General features: G+C 41.3%; 2 protein-coding genes across 2 annotated transcripts in view; one reads left to right on the top strand and one right to left on the bottom strand.

The window, feature by feature from the left end:
* Positions 1 to 871: 871 nt before the first annotated feature.
* Positions 872 to 4,912, bottom strand: LOC116703012 (THAP domain-containing protein 1). The gene is made up of 2 exons (XM_032537575.1): positions 4,609 to 4,912; positions 872 to 4,084 (listed from the first exon to the last, which is right to left on the bottom strand). The coding sequence occupies exons 1-2, from the start codon at positions 4,674 to 4,676 to the stop codon at positions 3,514 to 3,516; spliced, it is 639 nt and encodes a 212-aa protein (XP_032393466.1). The 5' UTR covers positions 4,677 to 4,912; the 3' UTR covers positions 872 to 3,513.
* Position 4,913: 1 nt separating this feature from the next.
* Positions 4,914 to 21,913, top strand: part of LOC116702999 (N-alpha-acetyltransferase 15, NatA auxiliary subunit) — a 22,139-nt gene continuing 5,139 nt past the window's right edge. Inside the window, exons 1-10 of the mRNA XM_032537574.1 lie at positions 4,914 to 5,181; positions 15,329 to 15,413; positions 15,523 to 15,627; positions 17,141 to 17,295; positions 18,264 to 18,398; positions 18,957 to 19,110; positions 20,237 to 20,356; positions 20,484 to 20,579; positions 20,812 to 20,918; positions 21,121 to 21,193. Of these exons, the coding sequence (XP_032393465.1) occupies positions 5,128 to 5,181; positions 15,329 to 15,413; positions 15,523 to 15,627; positions 17,141 to 17,295; positions 18,264 to 18,398; positions 18,957 to 19,110; positions 20,237 to 20,356; positions 20,484 to 20,579; positions 20,812 to 20,918; positions 21,121 to 21,193 (1,084 nt within the window). The 5' untranslated portion in view covers positions 4,914 to 5,127. The remainder of the gene's footprint in view (positions 5,182 to 15,328; positions 15,414 to 15,522; positions 15,628 to 17,140; positions 17,296 to 18,263; positions 18,399 to 18,956; positions 19,111 to 20,236; positions 20,357 to 20,483; positions 20,580 to 20,811; positions 20,919 to 21,120; positions 21,194 to 21,913) is intronic.

Here is a 21,913-nt window from a genome sequence, read left to right as displayed (position 1 = left end):
CAGTGAAAATACTCTGTTACAAGTAAAAGTCCTGCATTGAAAATGTTAAGTAAAAGTACAGTATGTAAGCACTGTATCATCAGGAAAATGTACTGTACTTAAAGTATTAAAAGTAAAAGTACTTAATCCTCCCATGTTAGAAACGATCCAAACTGTTGAATCAGCTAATCATTTCAGCTGTAGGCTTGATATTGTTGGGTAGTTCAATTTATAATAAAACATCATATTTTATAAGCTACAAGTGTTTTGTGTACAAAAAATCTTAATTTGTAGTAACTAAAGCTGTGTGGAGTAAAAAGTATAGTAAATATTTCCCTTCTGAAATGTAGTAGAGTAGAAGTAGAAAGTGGTACAAGTACCTCAGGTTTGTACTTAAGTACAGTACTTGAGTAAATGTACTTAGCTTTCACATTCCACCACTGCTGTGAAGAGCCCTCTTCCTAACGTGACTCCTAGTACACAACGGAAGAGATGGTAGACTACATTTACCAAGCCTTCCTTTTGTGCAAACACATAACCTCAGTGGCCGGGTTGGTTCAGCGGTAGAGCAGGCGCACATGTCCTGGGAGGTTCTGGGTTTGAATCTGACCAGTGACAATTTCCTGTGTGTCTTCTCCCTTTCTCACCTAACTGTCCTGTCAAAAATTAAAGGTGAAAAAGCCCAAAAAATGCAACCTCAATATAATCCAGTAGGCTTGATTGTTCTGGGTGGGTGTCCTCCTGCTGACAGTCATCTGTGGGTTTGTTGCTGGTTTATAATGGGTTGTACTAATATATGAGACTCCCCCTACACCCACAAATGTTTGGGGGATTTTTTTTTTTTAGGCCTTTATTGACAGGACAGATGAAGATGTGAAAGGGGAGAGTGAGGGGGGATGACATGCAGCAAAGGGCCGCAGGTCGGAGTCCAACCCAGGCCCGCTGCATCAAGGACTAAACCTCTATACCAGCTGAGATATCTGGGCGCCCTAAAGTAGGTTTTCTGTGCTCACTATGGTGCTCACGTTAAATCTCTGTTTAAAGGGACATACCACCTAAATGAAGACTCGTCACGTTGTTTCCAAGGCCTAGCACAGTTCAATCAGTATTTGGGAATATGAGCTACCTTTCACATGAACAATAGGCTACTTAAATTCTCTGGATTTTTTACAAGGCCATTTCACTTTTTTGTGGAAAAACTATATTAGACAAATTCTTTTTCCGAAACATGTATTTAAATAAAAAAAAAAAGTCTGGAGGGGATCTTTCACTTTACTTAACACAATCTTATGTTATGAGACTAGATCATATTCTGTTAGTTTTATAAAACATCCATGGTCATAATGGATGGACTAAAATCTCAATCATTCGGATTCTTGGAGAAACAGAGAGCGTGAGTAGAGGTGTCCATCGGCGTAGGGGCAGGAGCAACTTTTGGTAAGTATTCTGGTCAATTATTTTGTCATTTTGCATAGCATTTACTTATTTTAAAATATAACGCCAGTACGCCATATTAAGTTAATGCACAATATTAAGACGTTATATCAAATGATATTCACAAACTTGTGATATGAATTCATACCCAATAGGTATATGTAAGGAGATAACATAAGCACAGGCTAATTATTTCTAACTAAAATGCTAGTTAACATTAGTAATTAAACCTAAACAGCTAGTGTGAGTCAAAACGATCATATTTATTTAACCGCCGTGGGAGCGCATATTAAAAATATAATTTAAGTACAATGAAATTAGGCATTGCTAAACATAACATGCTAACTGGACACCGAATTAACATGGTTAATTGATGCATGTTGTATAACTCCTAATATAACCACAAAATGGCGTTAACTGTTATCTACATCGCAAGAAAAATGGAGGAATCAGTCAAATAAAAAAAGTTCTTCAGTAAATTGGACAAAGCGTCTGGTTTGGCCTGTTAAATAACAGATGGACAATAACAAATGTCCCCAATAACATCTATAACTAATGGTTGCACTTCTCATTTGTCTTCCTCATAGGTTCAAATACTACCATTTAGCAGCACAAGTTAGCTTACACCATGCCCAACCACAACAACAAAGGTAAGCCATGTAGCTCTAGTATAATTTAGATTAAAGTTGAATATGGACAGATAAGAGCAATTCATTTGTGTTTTATTGTATATCTCCACAGACTTTTTTGTGTTTTGTTAGAGAGAAATCAATGGCCCGGGACCAGTTACTTGTGTGTGTTAACATTTGTGTACGGACTGTGATTGTGATTACTCTATGCGATTAACAGGTCCAGTGATTTGGATCGTGGGCAGCAGTTACATTCGTCTTGGGGAAGAGAGGACCAGACGGTCACTGGTTTGGCTGGGGTGGACTTAGATGGCACGGACTCCTTCCTTTCTCATACCGGTCCAGTAGAGGAAGAGCAGCACCGGATGTCCTGCTGATTCACTGTGGCGGGAACGACTCGGGATGCAGGGGGAGCATCGCTCAGAAGCAGGATCTGTACATCTCCATCGGCGGGTCCCTCAGCTGATCATCGTGCTGTCTGACGTCACCCAGAGACGTCGGTGGAGACCGGGCCTTCCGGGGAGAATTGACAAGTCCCGTAAATGGGTGACCAGTGTCATGGCTACCTTTGTCTTGGGGATGCGGGGGGGTTTCGTGCATCACCCTCAAACTAAATTTAACAACTGTTTCTTAGAAACTACATTTATTTATCCACTAGGGGTAATGAGATTATATTTTTTTTTAAACAATTTAGCTGAAGTTTTCATCCAGTAGGGATGATGCTGGATTAAACCTCTCCCCATGTTTTAAACATGAAACAGTTTAATGTTAAATTATTTTGGGGTTGTGTGTGTGCCTTTTGTCTTTAGTTTAATACATTACATTGGTAGACAATACACTGTTCAATAGTCACCCCACTTTCTCCTCTCCGTGCCATTTACGTCCACCCCATGGCCTCTGTTTTCTTCCCCACGACCGATGTAGCTAAAGAGGGGATAGGGATTTTTTTTTTTAATTTGTGTTTTTGGCTGACACTGGTTGTACACCAATCATGACAAGTTTCAATAAAGCAATAATTATTAACCAAATTATTTAATATTTATTATCAAAACACACAGCAGACACTTCAAGTAGACATGCTTTGACAGAAATGTCATGTGGTTTAATTACTTATGTTGATGGCTACCTCCTTGTTGCCCCTGTCAAAGCAGCCCCATGGTCGTGGCTCATCTTATCAGGCACAGGCAACCAGGTGTCTGTGGGCCTCCTCTGAACCTGCTGGTCCGGGTGCAGAGACCTGTAACGTATCCTGGAGGGGAACGAGGTGAACAGTCTCGCTGAGGTGAGATCAGTCTTTGGCGAGGCTGTGGGCCTTACTCCAGCATCGCTGGCCTTGGATGGAGGTGTGTGAGGAAGCAGTGATGAGGGTTTCCTCAGAACCATGAAACTGAGACTCAGTGTTGCTCCTTGTGGCAGAATTCAAGGGCATCTGCCAGGCTGCTATTGAAAACTTGATCGGCAAGATTTACCTTCATCTTTTGATATCTTTGGTGGAATCGAGCTTCTCTTTCAGATCAGTGACAACGGAGGAGAGAGACTTCACTTTCTGTTTCAGTCTTCTGACTCTCTGCTCTTGTAGCTTCTTCAGTTTTTTCTCGCTAGAAGGCAAGCTACTTTCAACAGACGACGCCTTCCTCTTGTTAGTGTTTTTCAGCGTGTATGCACCATGATCTGCAGAACGGCTACGGATGCTTCTGGCTATGCTCATCTCAATTGTCTGTTGTTCACTGGGAGTGCAACCGATGTAATCATGGTCATGACTGACGTTCCTTAGTTTACGTGCTCGTCTGGCAGAGTCAGTCTTACTAACTGTTGTGTTCTTACTGACTCTGGTGTGCCTCACCCTGGCCTTCACATGGTAATGTGGGTAGAAGATGGTTGGCACCGCGTCTGGTTTAAGGGTAACTCGTCCATACCCATGGATGAAACAGTCCTGTGTGAAGTGAAGGCAGCAGAGGCGAGAATGCTTGTTAGGTGTCCAGCTCTTTCTCTTGACATTGTGTATCCACTGCTGCAGCCTGTCTTTGTCTTTCATGGGGAACCTGACAAGAAAAAAAATATGTTCAAGAAAATTATTAATCCTCAAAGTCACAAACTATATCAATGGTTTTCAGACTGCCAACAGTTTATATATGTTGAATAAAATGGAAATTAAACTAATTGGATGAAGGGATTTTTCTTCTCAAAGAATCTGCATGCTACCCTAAAATTATCTCACTGCCCCCCCCCCCAGAATGCACAAGCTAATCCAACCAAAACAATAAAATGTGACTGTGGTGGTGTATTAAAAATGGTAGAAAGCATTCAACTGGGCACTATAGGCTAGTGTGTGACTCAGTACAGCATGTAGGACAATAGAAAAATACTTCTTGATGCGGGAAGAGAGCAGCTCTGAAGCATATTTAACGTTTACGTTAGCTTTATGTAGGTCTAGCTACAGCAATTTATGCAACTACTGCACATAATGCTACTTTTAATACTCATGAGCGAATTGTCAGGCTGACATAATGATGATGGTTAAAATAATCATAATATCGCATTAAACAGATGGAGACTGCGGACTTACCTGAAAAAGCTTAACCCGGTAGAAGGGACTTGTCTGTTAGAACACATGTATGCTACACAGCAAGACATGTTCGCACAAGGGTCAAGAAGCTAGCAACAAGTCAATTGAGGAAGATGAGATAACGAAAATTTCAAAAACAAAAACAAAAAAACGACAACAAACAGCACTTAAAACACTGAATTCAAAAAAATACCAACTATAACACAATACTTGTATTGAATGTTGATCAGAAATTTGGTTTTAAGTTATAGACAGTAAAAGAAAGGCAAGCTGGCAGCCGCCGCCATTTTGAAAGTTGTCGAAACTTCCGTCATCACGTGAGGAGCGAGGAAGTGAGTGAGGAGAGAAGACGGAGCAATCGAGCGGAGCCGAGCGGCTGAAGCCATAGACAGTTAAAGAAAGCAGGCGAGCAAGCCTGGGCCGCCATCATCATCACTCAACTCTACTCATCTTGACTACCCGGGCTAACTTTAGCTACATGTGCTGAGGTCGAGGGGGGAACTGATCTCAACTGCAACAATGCCGACAGTTACTTTACCGCCTAAAGAGAACGCTCTCTTCAAAAGGATTTTGGTGAGTTAATTGTTAAAGAGCTGCATAACGACAGGTGTCGTCAATATAGACAACTTACGAGTTTATAGATTCATTTGTGGTACTGTCTGTAGCTCTCCGGTTGCTAGCTTCAGTTTGAGTGTGTTAGCAAAATGGCTCCATTGAATGGGCCAGCTAGCCCGGCCCTGACATGCGCTGTCACCGAACGTAAAGCCAAAATGGTAGCTAGTTCTTGACTCTGTTGTTATTCTGACGGACGAGTTCATGGTTATTTAAGTGCAGAACCACTAAAAGCATGTTAGCGCTTGTTTAAGCAGCCAGACCAAGCTAACGTTAGTTACGAAAGGCCTCTCCACCTGTCACAACAACCAGTAAGTCGTTTAGCGGTAGACTATGCTTTTAGTAGTAGTAGCTAGTTAGCTTATCAAACTAGCGACCTCTTAACTGTTATGCCGTTTGTTTGTTGTTAACTGAATGCATAGCAGGTGTTTTAGCGAAATATAACTGCACGTTTGATGGCCATGCTTACCAGCTATGCGAGCTCAGCCCCTGGCCATTTAACTACAGCTAATTGGCTAACGCTAGCCAACTAGCGTTAGATATCTTGGTTTAGCAGACTTTGGGTAATTGTCAGTCTTAATCTCTCAGTCCTGGACCTAGGACTGCACACATTCGCATCACCGGTCTATGTTGGATTAGCTAGGTCATGTGTTAAAACGAGAAGCAAGGGACGGACCAATGTGACTGTGTCAGCAAATCTGCTTCAGGCCTGCTGAGCTCTTGCAGCTAGCTAGCTAACTTAGCTACCCACCCACCCATCCATCCATCCCTTCCTCCCTCCTTCAGATTTGAATCCTTGTGTCGCCCCTCTGTTTATATGCTATCTGCCCACATTTTTATAGTGGCGGGTAAAGTTTTAATGGTTACAGGATATGATAGTTTATTATTAACACACAATCATTAATGAAACCACAGAACATAAGACCTGATAAAAGTGTGTAATAAAAAATACAAGTGGAATAGAAATTAGAGAAACAGATTTTTTTGGGGAAAAAAGAAGAAGAAAACCCTTCCTGGAAAAGCAAGTTTTAGGAAGGGTTTTAAATGAAGGCACAGCGTTTTCTAACTTTAGTTCCTCTCTACAGCTGTCTAGGAACTTGTGTAATTTGTTTATATATGTTGAACATGTGCTTATAGGTTGTCAGTGTGTGTTGTTAAACATCTCGACACTGCATTAATCTCTAGCTACATACTGTCCATGAAGTGTGTGCAGCATGTTGGCAGTGACCAGTTCAGATAACCTTTTATTGTTTAGAAGGCAGGGGCTCTGCTGGGAGGTATTAGTTATCAGTTATCAGCACATTGGCAGAGGGCATTCATTCACTCTACCTCTGGCAGGAAGACCAGAGTTGTGAGACCTGCACCTGATCTTGAAAAGTTAGAGCCTATATTTTGCTGGTAGGCTATAGCTTTCCCGTGAACTGTTGTTGCGCCACACTGTTTAATGTGTTGGATTGAAGTTGGTTTTCTGATGTCAAGTAGGGCTGGGCATTACATGGATATTATATTGATATTGTGATATGAGACTAGATATCGTCTTTAGATTTCAGATATAGTAAAATCGTAATATATATTAATTGTGGTCTTTTCCTGGTTTTAAAGGCTGCATTAGAGTAAAGCGGGGTCATTTTCTGAACTCAACAGATTGTTCTTGCTGTTTTTATTTGCCTTTACACACTTTGTCATTTAATCGACATTTCTGATGATTATTTATCATATATCTCACTGTGTAAATACTTTTTTTCATCTTTTCTCAAGGTAGTGATATTTGATTTTCATCCCAGCCCTAATGTTACGCTAAATTATAGAAGTAATCGATTAATAAACTCAAATTGTGAAAAATGTCTCATGGAATACCATGCTAAGTTAAATTGCTTGGTCAATAAGAGCTATACGGCATATATTAGATTATAATGTCAGGTTTTTCTGATAAACATCATTGTTCAAGACTTGACCATCAAAAAAGTGAGGTGACCAATAGTTCTTGTTAGTTTAGAAGAGATCTGAAAGCATTGTCTTGTTGAAATTGTTGTTGTGTGAATGACAAACCCCAGAATAAAATGACAGTTATTACCATTTCTGCAGTGGGGGATTTGATATGAGAGTGGGCCACACCCCTATTTATTTTTGCTTTCCCAGACTGAGTGCCCAAATGCATTATTAGAAGTTGGCAGGTCTCCAATTTCTGCATGGCATTGAAGTTTCATAAGTGTCCATTTTTTCTGTTGTGGTCCTGTTAGCCTAACCTAAATGTGGACTAGGGGTGCACGATATTGAAAAAAATGTGATATTGCGATATCGATAATGAATATTGCGATATCGATATTAATTTCGATATTTTTAAACATATGTAAAATTACAAAAGTTATGGGAAAACGCATAAAAATAGATTAATAACAATTAAAACAAATTTTTACAACACAAGGTTTATTTCAACAGACAGTCATATTGGACTGGTACAACATGAATAAATAAATAATAACCATGTCTACTACAGAACAGGACATGTTTTACTGGTTGTACAGTATAAAATAAATAAATGAGCGTGTTTATAGAACAGAAAATGTTATTTGGACGTGGGTTAATAGGAAAGATGTGTTTTCAGAAAACAAAGTTTGGTTAAACAACAATGAACAGCGTGTAATTTAACATATGTTCGTACACACACACACACACACACACACACACACACACCACACCTCGGCAACGTTAGCTAATGTCCGCTAGCATACAAACGGGCTAACTATAGCCAGTTAGCTTTTTTATAACGTAACAAAAACCCACCCATCTCGTAGGCGCAAAGCTTATTTCATGTGATACAATGATGGCTCCAACTAACGCCACAGGTCTTATGTTGACAACGTGGACGCAGATATAGGAAACTCCGAAGGCAGCCGTAATATTTACCTAGCGTTAGTAAGCTAGGCTAACGCTGGTGCGCTAACGTTAGTAAACACCGGCGTAGCGTTAGCTAACGTTAGCTGTCTGAACTTGTAAAAAGCCGAACAATATCCCCACCTGGACTGTGTTTCACTTTCCCTCCAATATTATCATCAACATAATAAAGACACTTGGACTCGGTCCAGACCAAAAGTCATATTGGGCCAGACCAGTGGCCGAGTCCGAGACAAGTCCGAGTCCAAATACTAGCGAGTCCGAGACAAGTCCGAGTCCATAGAAAAACGGTCTCAAGTCCAAGACCGGACTCGAGCAGTGTTGCCAGATCTTGCGAGACAAATACGCAACCAGGCCTGTGAAAACAAGCCCAAAAACGACTTTTTCTACGGAGCCCCCCTAAGATCCTGGAAGAGAAAAAATGCACGGTTTTACAATCCATGTGGACAGATTGGTAAACTGTACATACGGTAGCTAGAGTTTATTATTTCCCCTCCTGAGCTAGGACAATGACCACAGGATGGAGTTTTTAAACATTATTTAACATTAATAAACTGATGGGATTTTGAAATATAGACACTTTTTCACAGTGATTTTGAGTTGTTCCTAAGGACGGGTAGAATCCATTCTTTTCTCCTTTCTCCGATTCTTTGTTATACTTCTTCCCGTATTTCACCCACTTTATCCCGGGCATTTATTCCAAAAACTCTCCTTCGTCCACTCACCATTAGTCGCTACTCGCGCATTTTCCTAACCAGAAAACAACAGACTGCCTGCTCTGCCTCTGATTGGCTGGTACTCGTTTCATCTGGGTCAGAGCCAATTAGAAGCAGGAAGTGGGTGGGAAATAACGCTGCTGTCTATAGTGTTTATGTGGAAAGGGCGGGATCGAGCAAACCGGCAAGAACAAGCTGGGAACAGCCCAAATAAGCAACCACACTTTAGTGACAAGCCCAAAAAAACCGAACAAGACTACCATATTTGTAAGCGACTTTACAAAAAAACAGCCCAAAGTCGCTTATAATAAGCGGACTTGCAACACTGGACTCGAGTACTACAGCCCTGAATACATGTATTAGCACTTTGTATCTATTAAAACAAGTTATAGAAACAATACTAATGAAAAAGAAATAAGGTTTATTTAAATGGTCATATTTTCAGTTTATTGCAATGTCCATAAAATAATATATGATTGTGTCAGCTTTGAGATCTATACAATATGTCAGTGTACACTAATAAAAATCCTATCCTTATACATTTAATGAAAGTTAAAATAATTAATAATTACCAACAGCATTGTGCAACAGGTGTCCAAAACATGTAGCCTCTGCTATTTGTTGCATTCCGCAGCCTTTTATATTGCTCCCGTGTCAGGCGTTAGAGCCACCTGATGCTCTGGACGCAACTTTACTTTTGGCCACTAAAGTTTCCTCTTCATCCTGTTATTTTGTCTTCTCCCTGAGCAACACTCATTTTCTTACTTTTGTGTTCTTTCTTTTGCTCCCTTCGCTCTCTCTTCTTTAAGTCTTTTCTTTTCTTTCGCTTTGTTTTGTCTCTGTCTATTTCTTCACTGATTTATGTTCCAGCGGAGGCGCGACGCTAGCCTGGCTCCGCCCTCCTACGCACTTCCGCTCAATTTTTATTTTCCTTCAGAACTCCGTCTGCGTGTCGGACGGGACGCATAAAAAAAGAATTATCGCGAGACTTTCGATAATGATATCGAGCAACGTGATATCGCGATAACGATACTGATTCGATATATTGTGCACCCCTAATGTGGACCTGGCACCATTGATTGCCATTAAAATGGGGATTTTCATCAATGCTTTATTGCATTGTTTCGACATGAACACTTATGTAGTGCATTTGAATTTGCAGGGCTTAATACACTTTATTTCAGACCCAGGGGGATCCATATCAAAATAAGAACATATACAAACACAAAAAAATCTTGACTTCGGCGTTCCTAATTTCTCCCTAAGCTGCAGCAATGAATGACAACTGTGTTGCAGACGGGGGGGGGGGGGGGTTCAAATGTAATATGACTGATGGAGAATGTGAAAAGTGCCACACAGAGCATTGACACAAACATTTTATTTTGACTAATGGATATAATTCTTTAATTTGGACTTTCAGGTATTTCCTTTCATTGCAGCGGTACCTGTAGCAACAGGCCCACACCGAGGGGGAGCGTTTTTTTCTTTTAGGCTCAACATGCTGTGGGACAGGTTGAGTAGAGTGGAACTGAGTCAGCCTGTTGAAATGATTTATCCAGCTGAAAAAACTTAAGTGCTGATGGTGTTGGTGCACTGAACATCTGATGTGGTGTGCACAGTCAAACACAGGATCCCAAGGTTTTATTGTTGTGCAGGGAAAAGGTTTCCACTGGTTGCAGGTGAATGAGGGATGGTGGGTGGCTGGATGTATGGATGATTTTGTATCATTCCTCTTTGTTCTGCCTGCTTTGTTTGGGGGGGAAAATTTGTCACAGGCTTGAAGGGCGGGGTTATGTAAGCTTGGAAAGGGGCGTGGTTTCAGTGATTGACAGTCTGTGAATGAGTCGGGTCAGGTGAAAACTTGATATTTAACACCGGCACTGTCTAGATGGATTATGAGTAGTATTGGGTAGAGATGGGTAATATATCGATATTGTGATATGATTTTGGATATCGTAATGTGGTATATGTGTTCTTTTTTTTTTTTAAAGTCTGCATTACAGTAAAGTGTTTTTTTCTGAACTTAAGACTGTTGTATTATTTGCCTTTACCCATTTAGTTATTATGTCCACATTACTGATGACCATTAATCTCATTGTGTAAATATTTTATGAAGCACCAACAGTCAATTCTACAGTATTGTCCGGTATCAATTTCGAGGTATTTGGTAAAAAAATTGATTTTCTCCATAGCTTCCAGCCATATTACTGGGTGTATAGAACAATGTAGGTGCCAGGTAGGCTTGGGCGATCTCTAAGTCCTCCAATCATGGTTACTTGAGATCGCCAGTTGGATGGGCTGGCCACATAATGGGACATGATGGCAATAGCTCATTCCGTAGGGAGTTGGGTTTGGAACTGGAGGGTCGTTGGTTCAAGTCCCAGTACAGACCAAAGTACGAAGTGTGGATTGGTAGCTGAAGAGAGAGAGAGAGAGAGAGAGAGAGAGATATTCCACTTCACCTCCTGGGCACTGCTGGTCCAGCTGGCAGCCCACTCACCCTGACATCTCTCCATTTGTGCATGAATAGGTACTGAGCGTGTGTGTGTATTTTAAGCCTGTGTGTAGTGATTACTAAGAAAACAAAGTGTAAATTGTGATGTCCCCACTGGGGATCAAACCGTATAAATTATTATTATAAAATATAATATATGGAGCGACTTGCATCAGTGAAACTGGCTACACCACCTCGGCGGCCCTGTCTCCTGATTGGCTGACGTACTGACATTCTTCTGGATTGATAGCATTCAAACTAGGGTGAAGATTCTAGATATTATAGTTCGGATAGTACGTTTAAAAAAAATCGTTTTTATATATGCGTGAAATTAGATTTGTGATTAATAATCATCAGTAATGTAGCTATAATGACTAAGTGGGTAAAGGCAAACAATAGAAAATGACATTGCTTTACATTGCTTTACAACAGGGGTCTCAAACTCAATTTACTTGGGGGCCGCTGCAAGTAGAGTCTGGGTTTGGCTGGGCCGCATCAAGTATTCCAAAAAAAACCTCTATTTCCTCAAAAAAAAAGGCGCGGAACTGCCGGTGCTCTAAACCCCTAGATCTGATATGGTTGGTGCATTTCACAACAACAGACATCACATTGTCAAACCTTAGGCATTTGCCGCAAAGGGTACTTAGCTAGCTTGACAACGGTTACGCCGCTGTCAGGAGACTACTATAGCCCATAAGTGACATGCGCAATGACAAAAAGTTTCAGAACGCGCGGGCCGCACTAACACTTAACTTTGATGTCAAGAAGGGGGCCACAAAATATCATCCGGCGGGCCGCAATTGGCCCCCCCGGGCCGCGGGTTTGAGACCCATGCTTTACAAACATCCAACATGATGTGAATGTGGCGTTGGGAAATGTTTTCTATAAATCTAACATTTGCACTCCTTCCAGTGAGCCCTGCAGCTTAAAGCCCCGGCTTTGACAGACTTCCAAACAAAAGCACAATGAAATGAAATCTTAATCGATCATGATCGGTTGACTGACAAGCAGGAAAAGTCTCAGTTCACCAGTCCAGGAGGCTCGGTAACATTGTTCCACACTCAGTGTCCGCAGACAACCAAACTTTATACATCACAATTTTTTATAAAATTCATTTAAAGTTAATTTATTATTATCGAGGTTAAATGTGCTCTGTCTGTACAACACAGTCTCAAAACTAGATGTACACAATGGTGGAAGACTTAAACAACAGACGTGATACCAGCTCAATTTATTTTAACACTACAGTAAAAGTACTAACTTAGCAGAAAATGGGTACTTAGTGAAGTTACATCAGGATGGAAAATAGCTGACATTAGCCATCAGTAGCAGCCTGAAGTAAATTTCACTGTTGTTAAACAAGCTACGTTAGCCTTCATAGCTGATTGCAAACGTTCATTCAAAGACAGCGTTACGTTACCTTGAATCTGTTTGGGGAGTTTCAGCACCTGAGAAGTTTCCAAATATGCGGGAAGAGGTCGGGGGTTTCATCTCCTGCAGCCATCACGCACAGACACTCACACCAACAACAGGAATGGGAGGAGCCGTGATGTCTGACCGCCACTTTCTGTTTGCGATGAATCATGGAAAATGGCTCATGCCGCAGGAACGCTATAGTGGAAAACTTTAGTGGTTTTGAAACTGTGACTTTTAATATCGTGGTATGTCTTTATATCCGGTAACTTGTTGCCTATGTCAAATTGTGTTGAAGGCAAATTGGGTTCTCAATGTAACTTTTTGCTGGAGCTCAGTATTCTGTTTGGATTTTCAGTATTTAGTAGTTATTATTAAAGACCCAATGCTGATTGTGGAATGAATCAGGACAATGGAGAGCACTGAGTTTGAACCCAACATTTTCACTAGTTCTATATCAACAACAATAGTTTTGATGTAATAGTTTGTTGTCAGATGGTTTGTGTAAAGGTGATGAGGCTGTGCCATTGAGGCGAGTACTATGGCTGGCTGTGTGTGTACATCTCTCAACGTGTGTCCAATTACTCTCCAAAAGCCCCTTACAACTTGAACAGGTGGTCTTTTTACACATAGGCAACTGTTTTGCGCCAGTATGTACGATTCTGTCACATTGTCCTTTATGCAGCTCAGTTAGAGTGCAGTATTTAGATAAAGCATCACCATCCAGCAACAAACAGGCTAAGGACGTTAGCCTGTTTGTTCTGTCCTGAGCCCAAAGTCCCTGCTGATGGTACAATCCTCCACTTAGTTCAACAGTGAATTACTTCTAATTTCATAATCTACCTTGGCACCCACATGTGAGGTTGACGTCATCCTTTTTCAACATGACTGAAGTCAACAGTAGGACAACAAAATGCCATCTGCCAGCTTAACTCTTCGTCACACAGACACACACATACAGGATCAGCTTAAAAAGAGAGGTGTACTGTTGAATGGGCCACTGCTTACTAAATATAACTTTAGGGCAAAAAAAGAGGTAATTTCTTGAAGTTGTTGTAATACTACGTGTGTCTTAAAGTTCAGTCTAATTCATCATTAAAGCTTAGCTGTGGACAGTAGACAGATATATGTTGATATAGATAAATCTTAATATGGATGGTTTGGGGGAATATTATTGTGCTGCTGTTGTAGTGATATAATTGCTGGTGGTGAACAACAATGACTCATTCTGAATTTATTGCCAGAACTCGGAAAGTAACAGACATTGTCTTTTAAAGACATTCTTCTCTTTAAAGCTCTATTGTGTAAGTTTTTCAGTTGATTTTTAGCAACAAATTTTCTTTCAGAAATATGTGCTTATTCATGTGTAATCACTACACCAACTAATCAAAGTATTCTCGTACACATAGAATCTACCATTCAGAATCATTCAAGCCGTGTCGCACCTCCATCTCTAAAATACATTAACCAAAGACATACCTCGTGCGTTTGACGCTTTTACACTCAGCGGCAGTGTGACGAATGCCAGGGAGGAGGAGAAGATAACTCCGCAACTGCCGGCAGATTTGAAAGCCGGTTGCAGCTGGCGCATCACACCTATTCTCTAGGACATGTAACGGAGTCGCTAAGGAAGTTAAAAATAGACTGAAAACGACAACGCGACAGGCAAAGCGACAGGCAAAGCAACAAGACCAAAGTTAATATTGGAGTGGCTTTTCCATGATGGAAAGAGCTCATATAGGAGCAAGGATTTTAAAAGGGACAGCGAAGTTGCCTGCTTTCTTCTCTAAAGATAATTATGCTTATATGTGTAAATTAGAAGTATTATAGTTGCTACTTGCTTGGCATGGTTACAGGTAACATACAGGTCAAGCTGTTGTTGACATATTGCTCCACCAGCTTGTAGTTCATCAGTATGGATCACAAAAAAATGAAACGACGACACAAGTTGACGACAAGTCATCCTTATAGTTTTCCTTCTTGCTAAGTTGAGCAAGTTGTTATGAGTCGGGACAAGGCTGGGAACTTCAGGATGAGTGTAACATCATGTTAGCTGCGGTCATGGAAATTCCATGAAAAAGTCATGGAATTTCAAGATCTTGGTAAAGTCACAGACTTGGTAAAATCCCTGAAAATGTTTGAAAAGCCATGGATTTGTTAGGGCTGTATTCAACCAAAGAAACTGTTTTGACTGAAATTCTACCTACTCTTCAACTAAGCAATAGGTATGTAGTTTTTAGGTTACATGTACCTATGTTGCCTAATTCATTTTCAGTCTTGCATCCAGAAATGAGTTATATAAACTATTAAGAATACACGGATAGTACAATTGGTTCTGTTTTTCCCACATGTGCTTGTAAAGCAATTAAAAAAATAAAAGACAATGTATTGACTGTGCATGTGAGTGTAAACACAGCCCATTATAAGAGATTTGAAAAGGTTGCTGTTTATTTTCATACAATAATTCAACATAGTTCTGTTTTTGTTATATCGTATGGGTCCTATTTACAAGTCATGGAAATTTCTGAAATTTTGTCCGTGAAAATGTGTGGGGGAACCTTGTGTGACTTTTCTCTCCTTCCTTTCACAGCGATGTTACGAACACAAGCAGTACAGAAATGGGCTCAAGTTCTGCAAACAAATTCTATCCAACCCCAAATTTGCGGAGCACGGAGGTAAGCAGCAGACGTACGGATGGAAAGATGGATGAAAAGGTTGTGCTGGCAATGGGCAATACATACTTTATTTCTTACCGTCTGCTGTACCTGTGTTGTCTCCCCACAGAGACCCTAGCGATGAAGGGATTGACCCTGAACTGTCTGGGGAAGAAGGAGGAGGCCTACGACCTGGTGAGAAGAGGCCTGCGCAACGACCTCAGGAGCCACGTCTGTATCCTTATTCATGTCACGGCACACATCATTTGTGTGTTAGTGAAGGAGACATGCTCTGGGTTAAGCTGTCGTCACTTTATTGTTCTCGCCGTGCCTTAACAATTCTTGACGCAAACACACCTGACTCATTTAGTTGGCTTAAGTCGCGCGAGAGTTGGTCTTCCCCCTTGGTGCGGATGGTTTGGGCAGGTATGAATGCAGCAATCGCACTAGGCTCTGGCAATCTGTGATGCAGCGGAACATGCTAACTGTAGATGCATGCAATGCTTCTCTCACAGACATAGACTCTGTTCAGGCTCGCATTTCCGTGGTCAAACCAGCCGCAGCTAAAGTTGGAGACGGACACCGGCAGAGCAGAGCGATGTCTCAGTGAGCAGACGTATCAACGTTGAAACAATGTCTGAATTTTATTTTAAAATGAAATGAGATGGTTTGATCCAGAACACAGGACCTTCTTCCTGTATTTAGTTTCTTGCTCCCGCCCCAGACACATCTGACCAATAAGCGCTGGTAGTGATGCATTTTGGCACGCTTGGATTTTTCTCCATGTGAAGCAAAACCGAATCAGGAAACATTCCAAGTTTACAAACCCATCAGTGGATTCAAAGCAGAGCAAAGTGTGAAAACCATTAAAATAATTTAATTTTAAACTTTAAAAATGGTGCAAGAGCCTTGATTTAAAACCTTTTTTTAGCTGCTGTGTATCTGTGCACATTTTCAGCAGAAGTGCTGTGCAGACTAAGCCTAAATTAACATATCTCTGAGCAGACAACATACTGTTATCTTTTTTCAGCTTCACCAGTCATGTCTTCTCTTACGAACCTGTGGCAAAAATGTCTTATTTAAGTAGTGTATACTTTAAGGGATAGATGCTGATATACAGAGAGCAGGGTTTTAACAGAAAATCACCATTTTTATTTATAGTTGGTGATTTTGATCATTTATTTGATCAATTGGGGCTCTAGGGAATTGTTGTGGAAATTTTTCATTATTTTCTGACCTCTTTATAGACTAAAGAATGAATTGATGAATGAAAATGTGGGTAATGAGTTTCTTTTGTATGTATTCAAAACCAAGTCAGCAGTGACTGTTCTTAAACACGTGTTCAGGTGTACACCCACAGTCATGGGTGTGTGCTGCTAATGTTAATCACTGGCTCGAGCAGTTTATTTTATCATGTTTTTCTGCTTATTCCCCCCCCCCACCACCACCACCACCAGTTTTGAAATTGTCAGCAGAATGTTACTTCTTCAAGAAGGTAATATTTAAGAAAAACATGTTACAGAACCAACATTCAAGTGATTGATACATGGATAAGTGATTGGTACATGGATCAGTCAAATCAGTAGTCTCCCTATCCGGAGAGCTTATTGGCAACAGTGAACCCCCCCCCCCCCCCCCCCCCCCCCCCCCCCTAACCACCAACACGTGTGTACCACTGTATACCTTTTGATAGTAGTTTGATAACATCAGATTAAGTGGAGATGGATCCTTGACTCCATGTGCCTCCCGCTGGCACGTATACGGCCTACTGCACGCTCGGATAAGAAGTACGACAGGCCATCAAGTGTTACCGAACGCTCTGAAGTGGGACAAGGACAACCTGCAGATCCTCCGAGACCTGTCCCTGCTGCAGATCCAGATGAGAGACCTGGAGGGCTACAGGGTGAGCACTGACAGGGGAACTATAAGTGCATGGTTTCTATCCTGGTAAATAATTATTCTGAGAGAAATGTTGGATTATCATAATGAAAAGCCATTTTCAGTCATCTTGCCCGAACTTAGGGTTAGGGCACAAGTCCAGCCGTGAAAGATAGATAGATAAGATAAGATAATTTGTTTATTAGTCCCCAGTGGGGAAATTACTGCACTACACTCTGTGTACACACTTTTTGTTAGTACTCACACACAGGCCTGAAATACACACACATGCTCAGGACCTATACATGCACTATACATGGAGAGATGTCAGAGTTAGTGTGAGATGTCGGCATGCCTTAGAGTCCACGACCAGCTGTGAGAAGCATATGGTTACTTTTCTTTGTAATACAAGAATAAAACTGACCTACATAATTTGCGAGTAAAGAACTTTTCTGCAATACACTCTTCCTTCTGTCACTCTGCCTTGTCCAGGGCACCGCATGGCACTGGTTTGGAGGGGACAGAGCATATCAGCAGTCAGGCTTCACAATGTAGAACGGCTCTCGCGGGACACAGGCGGGATTTAGATGCTTACTTAGTGAGAGGTGTGATGAAAAGTCTGGTGGAATAAATTAAAAAAATGGATGAGAGCGAGAGAAAGTGATTTTTAGATGTCCCTTAACCAGCTAGTAAAAACCTGGTGACATTATGGGCGCTTTTCACAAACTCAAGCAGCTTTAGTTTGTGAAAAGGGCTATGTGAATTCAATTTATTACTATTAATACCATGAATTGGCAAATTGTATCTTCTCCGCTTTGTACCGCCTCTTTTCCTCGTACTTTATCTCTCCAGCTACACATCGCATTACGAATCCTTTGGGCCACACAAGAGAGTCATCATACAGCGAACATATGTTGATTCTTTTGCCACTCCTTTGGTTCTGATGGTAAGCCCAGCTAAATAAACCCGCGTTGGCATATTTTTGTTCTGTAGGAGACACGGTACCAGCTGTTGCAGCTGCGGCCAGCGCAGCGGGCCTCCTGGATCGGCTACGCCATTGCCTATCATCTCCTGGAAGACTATGAGATGGCTGCAAAGATCATTGAGGAGTTCAGGAAAACACAACAGGTTAGTCTCAATGGCTGCTCAGCAGTTCTCTTCATATAAAGTCTGTCGCTGGCATCCTTCATACATGAGGTGAGGTATGGAATTATGATTAGAACTGAGGCAACGAAGAGCCATGCGTATGAAGTGTTTTGTGTATCTCAGATGCCGCACACTGCAGTCTAAGATGAGTAACGGGATTACTCCCGTTTCTTGTCATGTCGTACATGTTTGACCAGCTCATTGATGTATATGAGTTACAGCGTGCACTTTTAAGCTTCTTTTTTTCCAGTTCTTCCTTTTAAAATGTTGTAAACATGGGTGTTGTCTCTGCATCAGTAACAACTACAATAGAGCTCACTCTCTGTGGCTGGCTCCTGATAAGACTGATCTGCTTCCTGTCTTTGTGCCATCGATGTAATACAACCAGCTCGTGTGACTAGGCAACTGCGCCAATACACGAAGAATGATGCAGTTTCCTGAACAGCATAGATGCAGAAGTCCACCCAGCAGCTCCAGTAGGTTTTCACTGTTGCTTGTAGAAAATGTTGACTTCACCCCCGTCCCCGTCTGTTTGTCCAGACGTCTCCAGACAAAGTGGACTACGAATACAGCGAGCTACTGCTGTACCAGAACCAGGTGCTGAGGGAAGCAGGCCTGTACAAGGAGGCCTTGGAGCATCTGTCAAACTATGAGAAACAGATCTGTGACAAACTGGCTGTGGAGGAGACACGAGGTGAGTCACTGTGCTCCATTGTTTCTCTGTCAATGTCAACACTCTGAAGGCTACTGTGCCGCAGACGGGCAAAGATTAACACATTTGCCGGCTAGAGCAGCTCCAAGTCAGAGCATCTCTGGGTTAGGAACATAAGGCAAGATTATCACACATCATACCGCTGGTGTTGCGAAAACACGAATGGTAACATTTTGCTGTCAGTAATTTAAAAAATAAAATAAAAAAACGAGACATTTATATAACACAGACCTAACAATGTGCATTCAACCCAGCGTCAGTAGTGAATCCAGGCTGCAGTGTATGAGGTGACCCCAAATAATGATAATGAATAAAACTGCAAGTGGCAATTCCCGGTTTCAAACCCTTTCTCGGCCAAGGAAGCAGCCCAATCGCCAAAATCAAAGCCTCAAGCAACATTGAGCGGATTTTGGGCTTTACAAATCGGAGTAAAGATGTTTCAGCCGGTTTAATTCTGCAGAAAATAGGGTGAGGCCAAGAGCACACCTCTTTCAACAATACATTGGATGCAGCAATTGAGTAAGTCAGGCCATTTTGCCCCCTTTATCGTATTTCAACGTAAATTGGTATGTACGTTCAGGTCTTTGTGCCAGACGTCTCCATCAGGTTTAAGCAGGACTGGTCAAGAAGAACTTTAGTTATGGACAATTCCCTGCTTAGCCCTCCCTTAACGTTAAAAGTTCTTTGATTGATGGCGCCCATATTTTTTCATCAATCTTGCTCATTTATAGTAAAAATGTGTAGCTCAGTCCCGCTATGCTGCATACCAATTTTGGTGTTGACAGAATCAAAATTGACAAGTGTATTCATTTAAGTTTCACATTATGCAAATTAGAAAAAAAACTGTTGTGGTGGATGCTTATGGTCCAAGAAGTTTTACTATAGAGCATATTGAGCAGGACTTGTGTGAGAAATTTCAAGTTAGTCAGACTCACCGTTTAAGAAGCTTGGCCTTTCAAAGTTTTGGACTTATGGCATAGCGCCACCATCAGGCCAAATGGCATCCTATTTTATGGGAAGCATTAGCACATCAATTTCTTTGTCGTCAGTTGAATTTGGCTCTTTCTATCTGCTTTGACACCTAAGCTCTTCTCTCGTGTTTCTATAGGAGAGATACTGTTGAAGTTGGAGCGTCTGGATGAGGCAACAGAAGTCTACCGCCATCTTCAAGAGAGGAACCCCGAGAACTGGTCCTACTACCGTGGCTTGGAAAATGCCCTAAAGCCAAGTATGATGCGTTAGAAACACCAGCATCATCTTCACTGACTCTTAAATATCCACATTCACTGTACAATCTACAATTGTCAGCCCTACTGAATTGTTATGTTTTTTTTTTATTGTCTTTCTTTCTTCAGGCTGTGTAGAAGAGAGACAAAAGATCTATGAAGACGCCTGGGAGAAGTTTCCCAAAGGACTGGTTCCTCGCCGGCTGCCCCTCAACTTCCTCTCTGGTGTGGCCAATAAATCGTCTCCTTTCAACTAAAACAATGACTTTAGTTAAAATGTCCATGTGTGTCATAGGAATAAGTGAACAAGCCAGTAGCTGTCTTCAGCCTCAGTTGTTTGATTGTATGCATGCAATTTGGTTTGCCAGTTTCTACTCCACCTTATTTGAAGTTACCTGTTCAATAGAAGTGGAGTAAAGTTTTCTGATCTTCTCCTTCTCACCGCATTGCCCTGCAGGAGAGAAGTTCAGAGAGTGTCTGGACAGGTATCTGCGGTTGAACTTCAGCAAAGGCTGTCCGCCCGTCTTCACCACCCTTAAATCACTGTACAACAACAAAGAAAAGGTGAGCGTACTGCTGCTGGATATGCCAGATGACTGCTCTAAATCACAATGACACTTTTCTTTTTTTTTCTCCCTTTTAAACCTGCTTACATAATGCGCTGATGGGAGAGAGGTCAATCTGAGGCAAAGTGTTCTAGATTTAACTTATTGTGTATATCCTACTGCAGGTGAGGTAATGTATTCTGTCCTCTTTCTCGTTGCAGGTGGCAATAATAGAGGAGTTGGTGGTCGGCTATGAAACCACATTAAAAAGCTGTAGAATGTTCAACCAGAACGGTGAGGACAAATTGTATAAATCAGTATTGTAATATTGTCTTTCTAATTAACAATATTAAGTGTGTACGTAGTCCACCATAAGTTGTAATCCTTACTGATTTATCAAAAGTCAGTTGAAATAATTGCAGTCCTAATCTGATTTCATGCCATGCACGTTGGTCACCTTGCTGAGGAGTTGGGCGTGTGCAACAGCTCATTGGCTGCTCCTTGTTCCATTTCTCCCTGCAAAATCTAAACGGATCCGCTGACCAAAAATGCCCAAAATGACAGTACAGTTTTGTGGACACATTTTTGATGAACAGTTGCGGCCAGTGCTAACCTTGGTGACAAATGCATGGCAGTTTCCTGAGACTGCTTCAAAATAAAAGCTGCCCCATGTTTTGCACATTAAATACGTTTAAAATGAAGCAGCAGTTGGAAATGTTGGCTTTGCATTAGCAGGTCCTTAATGCAGCTCTGATACGGCTGTGGCAGAGTGGACAGTAAACGGTGAGGCCGATTCCAATAATGTATCATTAAAAAGCTAAAACTGAATTACATTTTGCCAATTTTTTTCTGTGAATCCATATCCCATGAATGGCAGACTCCACCAAATTAAAAAAAATAAGGGGTGGTTGCAGAATGAAAATACATTAAATGAAGACTTGAAAAGGTATCAAAAACAGGGTCGGATTTTTTTCCAATTACTTAAGGATTTTAACCAATATTTCTCATTTGTGT

This window comes from Etheostoma spectabile, chromosome 2, assembly GCF_008692095.1.
Source record: "Etheostoma spectabile isolate EspeVRDwgs_2016 chromosome 2, UIUC_Espe_1.0, whole genome shotgun sequence".
Classification (NCBI taxonomy): domain Eukaryota; kingdom Metazoa; phylum Chordata; class Actinopteri; order Perciformes; family Percidae; genus Etheostoma; species Etheostoma spectabile.
Note: the sequence above shows the minus strand (reverse complement) of the source record. Positions and strands in the feature narration are given on the sequence as shown.

Excerpts from the sequence above, each read along its gene's own strand:
- LOC116703012 (XM_032537575.1), bottom strand. The coding sequence starts at position 4,676 with ATGTCTTGCTGTGTAGCATACATGTGTTCTAACAGACAAGTCCCTTCT. Across the intron at positions 4,085-4,608 it reads ACCGGGTTAAGCTTTTTCAG|GTTCCCCATGAAAGACAAAG; the intron begins GTAAGTCCGCAG and ends TTTTCTTGTCAG.